This window comes from Cervus elaphus, chromosome 23 (genome assembly GCF_910594005.1).
Source record: "Cervus elaphus chromosome 23, mCerEla1.1, whole genome shotgun sequence".
NCBI classification, from domain to species: Eukaryota; Metazoa; Chordata; class Mammalia; order Artiodactyla; family Cervidae; genus Cervus; species Cervus elaphus.
Genome location: NC_057837.1, coordinates 64,423,187 through 64,441,595, shown reverse-complemented (window position 1 = coordinate 64,441,595; position 18,409 = coordinate 64,423,187). Strand labels below are relative to the sequence as shown.

General features: G+C 39.1%; 1 protein-coding gene across 12 annotated transcripts in view; it reads left to right on the top strand.

The window, feature by feature from the left end:
• The first annotated feature begins 2,872 nt into the window (after positions 1-2,872).
• The window catches only part of CPNE1 (copine 1), a 37,771-nt gene continuing 22,234 nt past the window's right edge, over positions 2,873-18,409 (top strand). The window contains exons 1-4 of one of the 12 annotated variants that reach the window (XM_043882730.1): positions 2,873-3,054; positions 5,139-5,248; positions 8,340-8,392; positions 11,011-16,138. In XM_043882730.1, the coding sequence (XP_043738665.1) occupies positions 11,033-13,873 (2,841 nt within the window). In that variant the 5' untranslated portion in view covers positions 2,873-3,054; positions 5,139-5,248; positions 8,340-8,392; positions 11,011-11,032 and the 3' untranslated portion in view covers positions 13,874-16,138. Of the gene's footprint in view, positions 3,055-5,138; positions 5,249-8,307; positions 8,393-11,010; positions 16,139-18,409 lie in introns of those variants that run through there. The other 11 variants (XM_043882728.1, XM_043882731.1, XM_043882727.1 and 8 more) reach the window with 11 other exon arrangements.

The window sequence follows — 18,409 nt, the reverse complement described above, 5'->3', positions numbered from 1 at the left end:
TTTATTGTATGACTTTATGAGAGGCTCAAGGAGAATTCCAAGCTTGGGAATCATGGGGCAGACTACTACTTGACTTGATGTCAACAGATGGGTCTGCTTGCTTATTTCTTTAGTCAGCAAATATTTGGGTGCCTCTCAGGTGCCTGACCAGAGAAGGCAATGGCACCCCACTCCAGTACTCTTGCCTGGAAAATCCCATAGATGGAGGAGCCTGGTAGGCTGCAGTCCATGCGGTCGCTAAGAGTCGGACACGACTCCACAACTTCACTTTGACTTTTCACTTTCATGCACTGGAGAAGGAAATGGCAACCCACTCCAGTGTTCCTGCCTGGAGAATCCCAGGGACAGGGGAGCCTGGTGGGCTGCTGTCTATGGGGTCGCACAGAGTCGGACACGACTGAAGCGACTTAGCAGCAGCAGCAGCAGCAGGTGCCTGACATTATTCTGGGTATTTGGGATACACTGATTAAAAACACATAAAAGTACTCTCGGTGAACTTTCATACGAGTAGGCAGAAAGAAAATAAGCATTAAATAAGGCTATTATTATAGACTGTGATGTGTGCTGTAGCAGAAATTGAGCGGTAGAGAAAGTAACAGGGAAAGAACCTACCATGCTGGTTATACTAGGAAAGCTTTTTTGAGGAGGTGTTAATTAAGCACAAACATGATTTCTAGCCATCAAAAAACTAGGGATTGATGAGGAATAAGAAGGAACACTAAGAGCAAAGGGCCTGAGGCATGAAAAGGCATGGTGTTTGAGAAACAGAGGTCCAAATAGCCAGAGTAGAGTTTCTTGATTTGTGGGTCTGAAACCATAAGTGGGAGATTACCACCATTAAAAGGGATGAAGAAGAAATTTTTCTCGAGTACATCACATGTAAATAATTAAAAATTTTATGGAAGTATAGTTGATTTAAAATGTTCATTAATTTTTGCTGAAGAGTAAAGTTACTCAGTTATATGTATTTTCATATTTTCCATTATGGTTTATCATGGGACATCAAGTATAGCTCCCTGTGAAATACAGTAGGACCTTGTTGTTTATCCATCCTGTATATATACTAGTTTGTATCTCCTAATCCCAAACACCTGATCTTTTCCTTCCCTACTTGCCTCCCCCTTGGCACCTGCAATTCTGTTCTCTATATCTTCCTCTAGTGTACAACAGGTGGTCAAGATGACATCTATGTCCTGCCAGTTCAGATTGAAAGCCACTGTGAGTCCTCTAAATTCTCAAATAAAATTGGTGGGTTCCTGACCAAAAAATCTGAATTTAGTTTCGACTTGTGACAAGTCAGACATAGGAAAGGAGAAATGAACTGAAATAGTGTCCGTTTCTTCGTCGGCCATCTCAAGGAGAAGCAAACGATTTTCAGGGAGTTGAGGGTGTTCCTGAGAGGAATCTTAGTTTTGATCAGGGATCAAACCCCTGCAGGCATGGCCAAAAAAAAAAAAAAAAAAAAATCAACATATGGGTACAAATATCTTTTTGAATTATAATTTTACTTGGGTATATGCCCAATACTGGGATACTAGATCATATGGCAACTCTAGCTTTAGTTTTGTGAGGAAGTTCCATACTGTTTTCCATAATGGCTGCACCAATTTACACTCCCACCAACAGTATAGCACATATGTTAAGTATCTTATTTTTATCACATATTTTAATGAGTTTACAGGTTGCAAATGTATTTCTCACGTGACTGATACTCAAAGTTTGAAAGCCACTAGGCTAAAGTACGGTGAATGCAGACAGATGAGAAGGAGGAGATGGAATTATAGTTTTTTGAATAAATTTTATTTTGAATAATCTTAGATTTAGAGAAATGTTGCAAAGATAGTATAAAGTTGCATGTCTATCCTCTAATTTTAAACATCTTACATAAAACTATGATGTCAAAACTAAGAGACTGACATCTGTACATCAGTATTAACTAAACTTCAGATTTCGTTCAGATTTCATCAGTTTCCCCACTAATGTCCTTTTCCTACTCCAGGATTCAATCCTGGGTACCACGTTGTATTTAGTAGATTTTGTTCTTAACGCATTGCATTTTACCTCCAAAAAGTATATATAATGAAGTATCAGTTTAGTCGCTCAGTCGTCTCCGACTCTTTGGGACCCCATGAACCGCAGCACGCCAGGCCTCCCAGTCCATCACCAACTCCCGGAGTCCACACAAACCCATGTCGTTGGCGATGCCATTCAACCATCTCGTCCTCTGTCGTCCCCTTCTCCTCCTGCCCTCAGTCTTTCCCAGCATCATACATTTGTTTAAAAGCGTGACCTGTTTTGTTTTTTTTTTACACACTCAGCTAGCACCAGGCTAGTTTGCAACACAAATCTTCACCAAACTTGTTGGGAGTTGTGGGGATTTAGTCCCTGATTTTGTTAGTCAATTGCCTCTTTTTCTGCCTTGGAAGAGTAGTTCAATTACGGTAACATTAATCAAGAGATAGGATATATACGAGTGAGTGGAGTCTGCGAGGCTTAGGACCAAAGTTGCATAATTTTTTCTATAACAAAACAATACCAAAGTGCAATCGCGGAGGGGTTAACGAGGACTGGTAAGGCTCCCCGGACTGAAATTTAAAATTTCACCATTTTGTGGTCGTTCTAATCTCAAAACAATTCTGCAAGGTAGGCAGTAATTTTCCTCCTTTCGCAGAAGCTCGAAAAGAAGTAACTGCTTGAACCCAAGCGCCAAATACTTGAGCTGATCCCATCAAGCAGCGTCGCTCCCCTAAAGGCGGAGCTAGTGCGCAAACGTCGCAAACTTCTCACAAGAAACACAGGCAACTTCCGGGAGCTTTCCGAGATGCTCAGCGCGCTTGCGCCGCGCCGCCCCGTGACATCAGTCACTCCGCCCCGCCCTTTCTGGAACGCTGAGCTGCTGAGCGGGCCGGCGGCCATCTTGTGAAGCGGAGAAGAAGGAGGTGGCTGCTCTGGGCTCCGGGAAGCCATTCGGGCTGGGGCTGCCGGCCGCGGGGCGGAGGCACTCGCGCGGGGGGTAACTCGGGTCTGGGTTCGGGTGCCGCGCAGCTCTCGCCGGTAAGATTCCTGCAGCTCCGGAACGGGCGGGGCTGTGCGGGGCTCGAGCCGCCCCTTGGTGGTCCGGGGCGGGGCCTTCGGAGGCCTCGGAGCCCGCCGCAGCGAGCGCCCTACACAAAAGGGTCGGGGCTTGGCTGCGGGGGTCTTGGGGCGCCATTTGCGCCTCTCGGTCCTGAGAGGATGCAAGAAGGACACTAGAGAGGATGAGTCTGCCTACCGAAGAGGGCATGATGCCATAGCGAGGATGCCCCCGTTGTTTGAGAGGGGAGGAAGCCAGAGCTGGGTGCCCCAGCGGCCCGCAAACGAACGGGAACTGCAGTGAAAACACGCTACATTCCGAATTAACAAGATTCTCTATGCCCTCACGTGGGGCAGAGATTATAACTGTGTCCCAAAATGAGGAGATAATCGTGGTGAGGACACTCCCTCCACTGGAAGTGGAATGGAGGCCCCTGAAAAAAGGGACTGGACATACCTGTGGGGAGGGAGCCTTAGTTGGTTCTCTCCCTTGAGTGTAGGAAGGAAGTCAGAATTGGCCAGCCGCCCTGGAGGCCTGAAGGTAGAGGGGGTTGCTATGGAAAAGCTTCTGAGGGCCAGCGTTGGGGCGGGGCTTGCTCTCTGGGGTGTAGTTAATTTGAGAAGGCCGCACGGGTGGCGTGGGGGTGAGTCCGCCTCGCAAGCCTTGTGAGAATTGTTAAGATGTTAGGCCCTTGGTTCCCGCGTAGGGAAGGGTCTGCTACGAGCATCACTTACGTGTCCCTTGGGAGAGCCTCCAGCATTTATGGTGGAGGAGGTTCAATGGGATGCGGAGACTGGGTGATTTTGATGGAGAGTGAACTGAGTGTTTTGATTGAAGGCTGGAGATGGTAGTTTGCGGCCACGTGAAATGAGTGGGAGCGGCTTTGATAGTCCACAGGTTAGTGACAGGAAGATCACTAGTGCAGGGGGCTTAGTTGCTAGATGTTAAGTGCATGGACTATATGTTTGCCGTATAGTGGAAAATTTGAGCTCCGGTGAGGGTTACTCTGGATTATTCATCTCTGAACGTACCGACAACTGTGTACTGGAAATAGCAGACAACATAAGCGAGGTTTCTGGATCCTAAAACCCTTCTTGCCCCGGATTCCCAGGATGACATAATGTAAATTGGGATAGTTGACAGGAACCAAAATATACAAGATTAAGGTAATTGGCAGTCGATATAACCTACTAAAAAACTGATTGCAACTGAAGGTTTTGTTTAAGGAGAGACTTCGGACGAGTATTTGTTTTAGAGTTTCTTGTATGGTTTTAAATGGTGTCATTTTTGTAAAATGCAGTACTGACATGAATTTCTTTGAATTTTATTATCTAATTTACATTGTTAATGCATTTCAGAGCATTTGCAATTGAAAAAAAAATCTTAGCCGTCTGGACATATAGGCCGTTCTCGTTGCGTTTTGTTTTTTAATTATAGACATACACCAGACTGGGTCGTACTTGGTAGTTTTGATAGCGTGGAGGATTTCTGGATTTAGTGGAAGGAAATTGTGTTGAGGCGTTTTCTAAGAATATTAAAAAGCTGGGAGGAACTGTTACAGGAGGTTAAAAAATGTTTATGGTAATTAATCTCTGAAGAAAATGATATGTTTGGCTTGTTTTGTAAAAGTTGAGGATGTGCTCGGTATTACTGGAAAATTTTAATGAAGCAGGGAATGCATTTTTATACCACATTTATATACATTTATATGCTCTATTATTGGTTATTTTGTTTATGTATTGTGATGCATAATTTCAGTTTTTTTATGTTCATGTCTGTTAGGTGAAAAATGTGAAGCTTTAGAAACCATCGTGGTAGTTCCTTGGAATGTACTGTTACACGCTAATTCCAGAAAACCTGAGGCTTTTTTCACTTTCTTCGACATACCAAATGACTTGATTTTTGCATGATGAGTTTGGGGGTTGCTGGTACAATTTTTAGACGTGAAACTTGATTTTGTGGGCCAGTGTCTTCCAGATGTTGAAATTCAGCGAGTATTCATGCTGTTTTTATTCCATTTTGTAGATAGTCACTCCATCCTTCTATTGAATATTTTCTTCTCTAGATGAAATAGGAAGAACTTCTGTCAGTAACGGTTGCGCAAAAGAGGTTTTTAGATATCCCTGCCTAAAACGCAGTGACTATCTTCCATTTCTCTGATCTTCTGCCTGGCCAGTAAGTGCTTGATAAATGTTTGTGGGAAAAGTGAATGTTGTTGTGTTTTAGGTCAACTAAGAAAAATCACTTAATCTATAGTTTTACCAGATTTTACTACCACCACACGAACACATTTTGGTTTGCATAGAGTTTAGTTCATTAAATTTAAAGCCTTAAAACCAGTAGTGAGGGTGAATGTGGTTGGCTAGGTTAGAAGAAATATTTTCTTTGAAGTCTAAAGCCAGTAAGACAATGAACTTTGTTGGCATTTGGGGGGATATAAAAAATAATGTAGTCTTTTTGGCAAGAGCATAAATATCATATTTAGAAATGTCTTTTTGATTCACTGCCTTTGATTACTGACTGGAGATAAATGAGAAAGTGGAGAATGCGCTATCAAAGGTTTATATCTCCCTCAATGTCAGAAGATTTGTTTTAAGAACAGAACCTGAAATGTGATCCATTTGGGGATGGAGACTAAATTAAGTCGATGAAGCTATATTCTTTTTCATAATGTATACCATGATGTGGTTATGTTGCATGTAGCATGGTGCCCGTTATGATTGGTTCTCTGTTACTCATCTTTGTGGTGAACATTCAAAGGGTGCTGATGTTTTCTTTTGAATCTGAAGATCTTAGATTGTACCTGTACCCTGGTTCTTGTGATCAAAACTGATTAAACAAAACAAAAAAAAACTGATTAAACAAAGTTAAAATTCACTTTCGGATGTTTATTACCAAATGAATAGTGAAAATGATCAAGTTCCGATTTGTGCCTTGGCTTCCTGGTAAAGCAGATTGTTGTCAGACATTTTATCCTGAAATTCCAAGTTTTTGGAATGGCTAGTAAATAAGAGAATCTGTCTTCTAATAATATGCTAAAATTTTGTAGCAAATATTTGTGCATGTATCTGGTATTTGTAAAGTGGAAACAAAGCCACTATGTGAGTTAATTCTCAAAATAAAGTGCAAAAGAATACTAAAGCAAGCTGCTTGTTTTAGATCTGAACTATATCAGTGGATTTAATGGCAAATCAAGCCCATTTTCTCTTTCCCTTAGCTCTATGAGAAGGTAAAACATGCATTTTAGATGTTTTGTTGCTTAGAATTGTTTCAGTCTTTCTAAAATTCGTTAAAGCTTAAGGTGATTGGAATGAAATTTTCATTTTGGTATCCTACTTTTAGTTGCTTGCTGACATTTAGAATGCAGGAATGAGTAGGTTCCTAATGCTTCTATTAAATCATTGCATCCCTTTCCAAGTGAGATGTTGAAAACAAAAGTACTTTAGTTCTCAATTTCTGTTTGAAGGAAGGGATGTAATACGAAGAGTTGTGAAGTTCTGGCTTCTAGCCTGAGCTTCCTGTGTACTTTTCTTTGGTATGGGATGAGGTGGAGCTTCTGTTTTGCTGAAATAGAGATTAACAATTTATGTCTTGATTGATTTTGTAGCATGTAAATTCAGCATGTTACACTTCAACTAGAGATTTGTCAAATTCAGCTGGTTCTTTTAACTTTTCTCCTTGTTCAGTAATTTCTGGCAACCCTGTAGACATTTTTGGGAGTAGATAGCATGTTCCCTTTGGGCTTAACTGGCTAATACCAAGCTTGTTCCTCTGTGAGTGGACAAATCTTACTTACCTTCTTGGGTCTGAAAGGGAGGAGGCTGAGGAACTTGTTTCCCTTGCCTTCAGGGCACATGTCCTGACCCCCCTGACCTTTTTGAATTGGAATCTCCAGTAGGAATCATCACTAGTGCTTAACTAGAAAATTACCTTAGGCAAACTTGTACATTTTGGGGAAAAAACCTGCAATAATTCATGCTCTTCTTTGTTTGAACATAAACTTTATGTAAAGCAAGCTTTTTTCTGTTTTACATTGCCTTTTGTGACCTGTTAAAGTACTAGATGTGGCTTTTTAAGTAAAGAGTTTTAGAATTCTAGACAAATTAGTATTGATTGTACAACTATTAAAAGATTTAACACAATGCTCTGGACTTTTGAAAGTGTTGTTTATGACATATAGCATAACTTTTTGTGGCAAAACAATCTCAGTGTTCTTTAGCAATTTGAGTGGATGTTGATGTTTATTTTAGCTTGTTTCTTCAGAAAAGTTTGGAGTAACACTGAAACTTTTGAATGTGTCTAGTGATGCATATTAAGTTCAATGGTGGTATCTTGATCTTGACAGATAGCTAAAAATAGGCATCATCATTCTAAGTAGGCTTCTGTGGGTAATCTGAATACCTAATAGTGACAGTTTTCTTACTCTTGAATATAGTTGTCTAATCATTTGGTCATATAAATTGCTTGTGAATTGTGCATAACTTCACCAGTTTGGGAGACATTCCAGTGAAAGATGAGTGATCTGTTTTTACTTTGAAAGTACTCTTAATATGCTGGACTTTTTATTTTTAACAAGTTTCTTGGAACAAGTTTGGCGTGTTAGAAGAAAAAAAACTTTCCTTTAATATTTTGAACTCTGGTGGTTTTTAACTAGGAATTACTCCTACAGCCAGAACTTTTACTTCATTTATGTTTTTTTTGTTGTTCGACTGCTATTTTGGTGCAAAGGAAAATATATTGAAAGAGTAATTGCCGTAATTTTCATGAATACCCTTGAGTTGATGGCTTAATTTGCCCAGTAACTGTTACTGTGTGAATTTGTGCTTTTTCGTAAAAGTTTGGTGGGAATCTGAGGAGATAGATTGCAGTTGGGACTTGTGTTATGGAATTTTCTGGACTGGTTTAATCATCAAGTGATTAAAGCAATTACCAGATGTGAGGTTGAGCTTTATGACTGTTTTAGTTTTCACTTGATTCATTCTTCTTGGGCTAATTTATGACACATTCTTGATGTGTGTAAATATATAACATTTTGAGAGAAAGCATTTGAAAGCAATACCAAATAATAAATAATAAACACGTGGGGTTTTGGTACCTATATTTTTTTCTAATACTTCATAATGATGTACTCCAGTGGTTTCATACTCGCCTTCGTAATATACAGTTCAGTGTGGCCTGTGCGTATTTTTGTGTTTCCTGCATTGATTTTTGCCTCCATTTATTCTCTATTGCAGTCTAAAAGTTGGTTTTAATTGGTTGCCCACAGGATTGACTTGACCTCTACTTCTTGTTAAGAAAATACATCTCTTGTTTTATCAGGTAAGAGCATTTGAATAGAGGGTTTGTTTTTATACAAAATAAAATGAGATAGCTTATTAAACAACATGAAAATACATATAATAACTAAATGTGGTTTTTTTGTTGTTGTTTTTAACAAGCTTATTTGAGGGATGGGATTGGGGTGGACGGGTGTCTTGAACAGTTGTTGATTCCTTTGGGAGTCAGTTTTCTATGGATGCATTTCTTCTGCTGAATTCCTCATTATTAGGCAGTAAGTAGCTGTTTTCTTTCCTCGGTATCATTTTAGACCACCTACAAATAGAGATGCTTGTTATTGGGATGGTTTTTTAATATTCCTTTGTGGAATAGGTAGAGAAAATGGTAGAAGTATATATGTCATATGTTTTAGAGTACAAATTGACTTTAGATGGAACCTTATTGATTGGAATTTGATCCTCTTGTTAAATAACTAGGATAGGCTCAAGCAAGATAGATTGAAATGACTCATCTGTCAGACAGGTACTTTGTAGCAGAATAGCAGATTTTATTTCATGTTTTTTGAGAACCTAAAACCTTCTCCCCTTTGGATGGCTGTATGAATAAATCTTATGCACTACTTTGGTTTACTCAGCCCTTTTGTAGATGGTAACCTGGGCAGACCTTCAATATCATGTTTTCATGTGTACCTTGTATAGACTTTGCCAAAATCCCATCCCTCAGCAGCAGATGAAGACTTAACTGTGTATGTCACTTTAGCCCTGTGTTTAATTCTTGGGACATATTAAAATCCTCATCTTATTGTCCTAATGCAAACTAACATTCTCTTTGTCTCTATCTCAAGTTTTGGGGATCTAGATTACCCAAGATGTTTCCCCCAATTAGTGATTAAGTGATTTTTGAAGTTGAATGGATTATTGTCTTAGCTTTGCTGTATAGCCAATCTTTCAGAGTTAGTAAGGAATGAGAATTTGATTTAATGAATCAGAACCTTCTTGATGAACTTCTTGTAGACTGCTAAATAGTAAATAAGGGCAAAAGAGTCTATCATTGTGATGTGTTTAGTATTAATTTTTCTTACTGATCCTTTCAACCAAAAATGAAAAGCTTCCCCCTGCCTCTTTTCAGATTGCTAGTGTTTTATATGGTCTTATTTTCTGTTTGCCAGTCCATCTTTCCGGGTTAAATTTGAAAGTGGCTTTTATTTTTGTGTAGGTGTGTGACAGAAAAGTGTCTGAAAGCCAAACAAGGTATTCCTCTTGTGTACAGCAGTCGTAATATTGAGATATAATTGCAGATTTTGTTGCCTCAGATTAGTATTCATGTAACATTTGACATTGGAAAGCTGCTTTCATGGAGTTAGTATCCTTAGAGCTTGCAGCAGGAAACTTTGCTCTTCTTTGTTCTTATTTGAGAAGTGATGAAGCCAAAGCTCACATAATTTATAATTTCCCTAAGATCACAGAGCCAGTTTAATAGGTTTGTGTTTCAGAGTCGATTTTTAAAATGGCTTGGAAAACATCCTGTGTTGTTGACCACATAAATTTCAAATTAATATATTTTTTCAGCCCCAAGAATTTGTTTTGGATCACTTTACTAATGGCTGCTTTTGCATTTATTCTTAGAAACTATACAAACTGAAATACTGAAATTTTGTTTAAGTTTAGGAGAAACTTTTCTTTTTGATTATATCAAAATGGACATTATCTATGGAGATCAGTGAGTACCCAGAAATAGCATAGGAGTTATGTTGGGTCCCAATCACTGAATAAAGTTCATTCACTAGTTCAGAAATAAAAAATAGCTCTTTATCATTATCAGCCCTCTCTGTGGGATAAACAAGACTTTATTAAATGGAGGTTTTGAGAATAAGTCCTTGGACCTGCGTTGTAATTGGAACAGCCATGTTGAATGGCGCTGTAACCAGATTGTACTTTTTGGAATGATAACTTAGGAATCTAACATTTTGGCTATTTTATTCAGTATTTCTTTTGGATACTTAGTATGTGTTAACCTTATATGTAATGCATAATCCCATATATCATTTTTTTTAATAAAAAATCTTTAATAAATTGTTTCATTCTTGGGTGAAATATGGAATCACTTATTTGAGACTTGAATCTGCTTTAGTGTTATTATTTGAAATTCATTGTTATGAGATCAAGCCATATAAAATAATTTTACAATAGTTCTACAAAGTTATTAAGTTTATAAGGAAGATTCTGAGCCAGTTTTAAATATTACCTTTGACACATTCTTTCTATCTTTTCCTCTGTAGATAAACTTTGTTTCCTGATTTGATGTACACATTTCTTTTAAATCTTATTCAATGATGATATAATTGGTGATTTTATTGTCCTATGCTGGGTTTTCCCCTGAAACTTTTGAGTCTTGAACTTCTAATTGTTGCCCTGAAACTTTTGAGTTCTGAACTTTTAATTGTTTTCAGAATTAATGTCTTTTGGACGTTGAATTTGGGTTTTACATCATAAATGGCATATAGTACCCAGTTTTTAGAATATCCACATTTTTAAAAATGACATTGTGATAGTTTGAGGGAATACTTGAGGGCCTAATACGGTAGATGGTCATTCTTATAGCTGAAAACTTGGTGTGATAAACAGGAGTCTGACCTGGCCGTTGCCTTTTCTCATCTGCAGGTGTGTGTGGTTTCAGCGCAGCATGGCTGTGGTCATCCGTTTGCAAGGTCTCCCAATTGTGGCGGGGACCATGGACATTCGCCACTTCTTCTCTGGATTGACCATTCCTGATGGGGGCGTGCATATTGTAGGGGGTGAACTGGGTGAGGCTTTCATCGTTTTTGCCACTGATGAAGATGCAAGGCTTGGTATGATGCGCACAGGTGGTACAATTAAAGGGTCAAAAGTAACACTGTTGTTGAGTAGTAAAACGGAAATGCAGAATATGATTGAACTGAGTCGTAGGCGTTTTGAAACTGCCAACCTAGATATACCACCGGCAAATGCTAGTAGATCAGGACCGCCACCTAGCTCAGGAATGAGTGGCAGGGTGAACTTGCCTACAACAGTACCCAACTTTAATAATCCTTCACCCAGTGTAGTTACTGCCACCACTTCTGTTCATGAAAGCAGCAAAAACATACAGACATTTTCCACAGCCAGCATAGGAACGGCTCCTCCAAATATGGGGGCTTCCTTTGGGAGCCCAACGTTTAGCTCAACTGTTCCGAGCACAGCCTCTCCAATGAACACAGTCCCACCTCCACCAATTCCTCCAATCCCAGCGATGCCATCTTTGCCGCCAATGCCGTCTATTCCCCCAATACCAGTTCCTCCTCCGGTACCTACAATGCCTCCTGTGCCTCCTGTGCCCCCAATCCCCCCAGTCCCTTCTGTGCCACCCATGACCCCGCTGCCACCCATGTCAGGCATGCCACCTTTGAACCCGCCACCTGTGGCACCTCTACCTGCTGGAATGAATGGCTCTGGAGCACCTGTGAATCTGAACAATAACCTGAACCCTGTGTTTCTGGGTCCATTGAATCCTGTTAATCCTGTCCAGATGAACTCGCAAAGCAGTGTGAAACCACTTCCCATCAACCCTGATGATCTGTATGTCAGTGTGCATGGAATGCCCTTTTCTGCAATGGAAAATGATGTCCGAGATTTTTTCCATGGGCTCCGTGTTGATGCGGTGCATTTGTTGAAAGATCATGTAGGTCGAAATAATGGGAATGGATTGGTTAAGTTTCTCTCCCCTCAAGATACATTTGAAGCTTTGAAACGAAACAGAATGCTGATGATTCAACGCTATGTGGAAGTTAGTCCTGCCACAGAGAGACAGTGGGTAGCTGCTGGAGGCCATATCACTTTTAAGCAAAGTATAGGACCTTCTGGACAAACCCATCCCCCTCCTCAGCCACTTCCCAGGTCAAAATCGCCCAGTGGGCAGAAAAGGTCAAGGTCAAGATCACCACATGAGGCTGGTTTTTGTGTTTACTTGAAAGGGCTGCCATTTGAAGCAGAAAACAAACATGTTATTGATTTTTTTAAAAAGTTGGATATTGTGGAAGATAGTATTTATATTGCTTATGGACCCAATGGGAAAGCAACGGGTGAAGGCTTCGTAGAGTTCAGGAATGAGGCTGACTATAAGGCTGCTCTGTGTCGTCATAAACAGTACATGGGTAATCGCTTTATTCAAGTTCATCCAATTACCAAGAAAGGTATGCTAGAAAAGATAGATATGATTCGAAAAAGACTGCAAAACTTCAGCTATGACCAGAGGGAAATGATGTTAAATCCGGAGGGGGATGTCACCTCTGCCAAAGTCTGTGCCCATATAACAAATATTCCCTTCAGCATTACCAAGATGGATGTTCTTCAGTTCCTAGAAGGAATCCCAGTGGATGAAAATGCTGTACATGTTCTTGTTGATAACAATGGGCAAGGTCTAGGACAGGCATTGGTTCAGTTTAAAAATGAAGATGATGCACGTAAGTCTGAACGCTTACACCGTAAAAAACTTAATGGGAGAGAAGCTTTTGTTCATGTAGTTTCTTTAGAAGATATGAGAGAGATTGAGAAAAATCCTCCTGCCCAAGGAAAAAAGGGGTTAAAGATGTCTGTGCCAGGTAATCCTGCAGTGCCAGGAATTCCCAATGTGGGAATGCCCAATGCGGGATTGCCCAGTTCAGGAATGCCCAGTGCGGGACTGCCTAATGCGGGAATGCCCAATGCGGGAATGCCTGCTGCAGGAATGCCTGCTGCGGGAATGCCCAATGCAGGAATTCCCAGTGCAGGCATGCCTGCTGCGGGAATGCCTGGTGTGGGAATGCCCGGTGCGGGAATGCCCAGTGCAGGAGGTGAAGAGCATGCCTTCTTGGCTGTAGGATCTAAGGAGGCCAACAGTGGGCCTCCATTTAACTTTCCTGGTAATTTTGGTGGGTCGAATGCCTTTGGACCACCACTCCCTCCTCCAGGATTAGGAGGGGCCTTTGGTGATGCTAGGCCTGGAATGCCTTCAGTTGGAAATAGTGGTTTGCCTGGTCTAGGACTGGATGTTCCAGGTTTTGGAGGTGGACCAAATAATTTAAGTGGACCAGGATTTGGAGGGGGCCCTCAGAATTTTGGAAATGGCCCTGGTAGTTTAGGTGGCCCCCCTGGCTTTGGAAGCGGGCCCCCTGGCCTTGGAAATGCCCCTGGGCATTTGAGTGGGCCTCCAGCCTTTGGTCCTGGCCCTGGCCCTGGCCCAATCCACATTGGTGGTCCTCCTGGCTTTGGATCTAGTTCTGGAAAACCAGGACCAACAATAATTAAAGTACAGAACATGCCCTTCACTGTGTCTATTGATGAGATTTTAGATTTCTTTTACGGTTATCAAGTGATCCCAGGCTCAGTGTGTTTAAAGTACAATGAAAAAGGTATGCCCACCGGTGAAGCTATGGTGGCTTTCGAATCTCGGGATGAAGCCACAGCTGCTGTCATTGACTTAAATGACAGACCTATTGGCTCTAGGAAAGTAAAACTTGTATTAGGGTAGCTGTTCACATCAATTCTTCATAGGGTAGATATAGTCTTCATAGTGCTGTGATTAATGCATTCAGATTGTTTTCCTAGTGTTTCCAGGTTAGAACCTGTGGATTCTTTCAATTGCATATAGATTGGTTTCCATAACATAGAGTGTTGGTTGACTGTTTACAGACGACTCACTACCGAGATAAACATTGCTGTATGTTATAGTAAAGCTGTCTCGAGAGAACACAAAAATGATTTTGGCTTACCATTAGAGAACCATTTGTAAAACTCAAATGACCACATAAAGCTTATCAAGGAGTCTAGATTGGTTTTTGTTTTATACCTTATGGATGAAGAAGATAGAAATGTCAATAGAGCTTATTAAGGGTGCTCTTGCCAGCTGCTGAAAAATAGAAGCTGGCTACTCTTGGAATTTGGTTCAAAGCTGGACAGATTTGCTTTGTTATAGGGTCAAAGCATTGTCTAAAGTTCTCGTTTTCTTTTAAAATTGAATAAAATCTCTGTATACAGATTCACTGTATGTACCTTTATTGCTTCTTGAGGGTTCTTGCTGTATAGACAGTCCTGCTTCTGAAGTTGCTGCTTTGTTTGCCTAATTGACTCATTTGTAAATGAGCAGAATTGCTTTGTTGTTGTTTTTCTATTATAAAACTCCACACTTGATTTGTGCTATAACCTTGAACTTTTAATTTCTATTGTCACACTTAAAACTGTGTGGAATAAGACATTTGCCACAAAAGTAAAACACAGAGTCCTCTACCTACCAGAGCCTTTTTGGTTTGACCGCCGAGTTGTAGTTTAGTCAGTTTAAAAACCGTACCTGTTGTTTGGACGGCATAAAAAAACAGAAATCACTTTTGGTAATCATTGTTTAAGATGCCTGAGTTGAAATCCTGCCCAAGATGGACTCTAATGTTCTGGCAATTTCCTTCTGTCCCAAATTTATATGAAATGACTTGTAAAACTAAACAAAAAAGGGTCCATTCATAAGAAAGCATCATTATATATAGGTTTTTAAAATTGAAGTTGAAATTGTTAGTTTTGTTAACTCTTAATAGTGTGATAGGAAAAGATCCATAAACTAGCCCATAGATTGATACATACTTAATCCTGTTACTTGGAGGCTTTTTGGTCTAGTTGTTTGATCAGGAGCCTGTTTACAAAAATTCTAAGGAGTACAAGTGCCGCTGCTAGATGGGAGAGAATTGAGACTCCTTGCCCTTTCATACTTTGGCATTCAGGACACCAAGGCAGGAGGACCACATGGGTTCTGGTTGGTGAGTGTCCTTGTCATGAAAACATTTGCCTTACAACGTCCGACTCATTGCCGCAAAAGGCTCTACTTATGGTTACTTTTCTTAAAATGCTCTAAAGACGTGTCACATATAAACGGAATGGGAGATTGGTGAGATATCATGAAAAACAAATTTGTCTTTTACATGGGCCTCTGTCTTGGTTTAAAACATCCCCAACATTTCCTACCAATCAATGTACTTACAAAAGGGTCAGCCTTTTAAAAGAAGTATTTTCTATTTAAGAAAAATAGTGCCTTTTTGGTGTTGCAATTCAGCAGAACGCTTAAATACAGCGTCTCTTGTAATTTAGAGTTAAGAGTGGCAACAGTTTCATTTGTGTGGTAAGATTTGGAAAGCCTTTTCATCACTACAATCTTAGAGGATTGACAGTACAGGATTTTTTGTTTAGGGAAAGGATTATTTAGACTTTCAAAGACGAAATGGCTGTGTTGTGGGTCTTTTGGTAATTCACAAATACAAATTTGCTTTGACAGATCACTAGATAATTGCCTCCTCAACTAAAAAAGCAATATGTTTGTATATGCTGTTCAATTTAAGTTTTCTGTTAAGTAATCATCTCTCATTCCAAAGACAGAGTGCAAAAAACTTCAGCGCTGCTTGGGAATCTTATTTCAACTGCAGATTATTTTCCCAATTGGAAAGCTATTTTCATTTTAGAAAAATGGGTTGTTTGAAGATGAAAGTTTTTATTTTTCACAATTTATTTTGGTTATGTGTTCATAAATTCTTATTAAATATTTCATATACTTTATTGCAACTACTTTGTTATTCCTACATTTTAGATAAATGCTAAAAAGGAAAACTTGATTTAATTGTTCACCAAATTAAATAAATTGAGAAAATAGTGGTTTGTGTAGAAATTGGAGAGAATTGTGTTTTCATATTTGGTCAAATCACAACAGTGCTTCTCTTGTTGTGAAATGTAATTAAATACTTTGCCCTCTGGAACTTGATTTTTGTGTATCTGAGACTTATTAACATAGTGCTAACTGCTAAGCATACTGTTCATCTAGTTCTGATTGGAGTTTGAGTTTTTAAAAAATTCTTGAAAATATGTTCTGTGAAACTATTCATACCTCTCTTCCTGCAAATTTTCTCCTAAGAATAAGGTTTGGGATGAAAATTTACATTATTTTCTCATTTGCTTTGTATGGTATGAAGGATTTGTAAAGCTTTGCTCAAAGTTTTGTGCATTTGTTAACACTATCATGATATTTTCAATCTTCTGTGTAAATTTTATTGCCTGTTTTTGGTGACTCTGACATTAATAGAAGAGAAACTTCTCCATTAGGTTTAGTGGGTCCCCCCTCCATTTTATTGCTTTGTTTTTTTTTAGTCTAAAGGGTCAGTGAAATCTATAAAATGTATTTTATAAATAAGCAAACTTGTAAACTTTTCCTGAACATGAGTGAAACATTTAGTTCATAAGCAACATTTGGAGGTGTGTTCTGTGCACTGTAGTTTGGATGTAGAATTATTAGTGGCTTTTTTTTTTTTTAACACAACACTGTTAAGTGATAAGTTTCTAGCTTTGTGCTTCAAGTTGTCAAAGCATTGATAGTGGAAATTCCATTAGGAAACTTTATTTGGAATTTCGGAGAGTAATATTCAGTGTAATTAGGTCAGTCTTAACCCACTGGATGAAAATATAGGGCTGTGTATGGAAGTAAACAGACATACATTTTGGATGGAAATACCTTGGATGAAAATAAGGATGCACAAAAGCCTTAATCAAGCTGAGTCCCTTTTATTGGATTCTGTCATTGTGTACAGGTGTGGGTCAAGTGTTTAAAAATAAATTCACTAATCAGTTGAAGAACACTTTAAAAATGAGTAAAGAAGATGTAAAATTGCTGCTAGTTAAATTTTCTGGAAAGAATTTCTGGCAGTGATTACTTAAAAAAATTATTTCACACTCTTGCAAACATTTAAATTGTTATACTGGCAGTTCTGTAGTAGTCCAAACTTTAGAAAGCAGACACAATAGAATGACGTATTGCCAATATGGCCGCAACATTGCCAGCAAAATACTGCCTTGGCTTCATTCAGCAGATTTTTGTTTTTATAGATGAAGTCTTGAATATTGTTCAATAAACTTGTCACGAAATAAAACAGGCTGATGCTTTTAATGCTTTTAACTGCACAGACGTACTCTGTTGAGCTATACCATTAGATATTTTTGGGTCTTTTAAAAAACTGTTGAAAATATTTTGTGCCTTTGGAAACGTGGCTTTGGTGATCTTGGAGGTAACGATTGTTGCTTATCCTTGTCTGCTAATGCTGAAGTATGGAAAGAAGAGGATACCTGGAACTGCAGGGAGGAATCTTGATTCTAGGTCAAATCTGTGGTGTCCACTTTTTCAGACTTACTATGTGTGTTTTGCTAGCAAGCCACTTTGTTAATGTGGGCTGAGAAAGAACTGGAAACCAGATGCTCCTTTTCATGAAAGGAGTCCTAAAGGGGGCTGTGAATTTAATTTGTTTTTTAATGGTTAGGAAATGGGAAAAGAAATATTCAGAATATATTGTCACTTGCACATACCTTTAAAACTTTGTTTTCCTTCTTCGTTTTTGCATGAGTATGTTAGGTATTTTAGGTGGGGAAGTGGGGTGAGAAATCAAAAATACTGCTGCTTTCTGATACTGATGCTCTGATTTTGTCCTTTCCATGTTTGTTTAACTTCTACTGAAAAAAAAAAATAGCAAATAAAAAGTTTCCAGAAACTCCATAGAGTCTCTTTAAAAAAAAACAAAAAACTGAATTGGAGTTGCAGAGAAATTAGCGGGCTGTTCCAAAACTCTTGAAAAATGTTTATAACTTGTTTCTTTATCATGAAAATTTTAGCTTGAATTTGAGTTTGAATCCCTGGCTTGTTTGAGAAAGTTTTAGACTAGACGTAATAAATTCCAGGTAGTTGCTGAGCTGTTTTTAAAATTGTGACCGTTTGACTAAGCATTTGAAAAATTACAGAATGAAATCAGCTGTTTGAAATATCCAGAATGGCCTTTATCATCTTAAAAGGGTGGACTGTGTGCTAATATGTCTCCTTTTCTTGATGAGGAGAGATCACTCAATTTCTATAATTCATGGTTGTCTGCTTTCCATTGTTTACAGCAAGTAATTGTCTTGTCAATTATGTGCACTGCCACCATTCTCCTTATCCCCAAAAGTGGAGTTTTTAATGGGATATGGTAGATTCCAAACTTAATGGCTATTCTTTTTA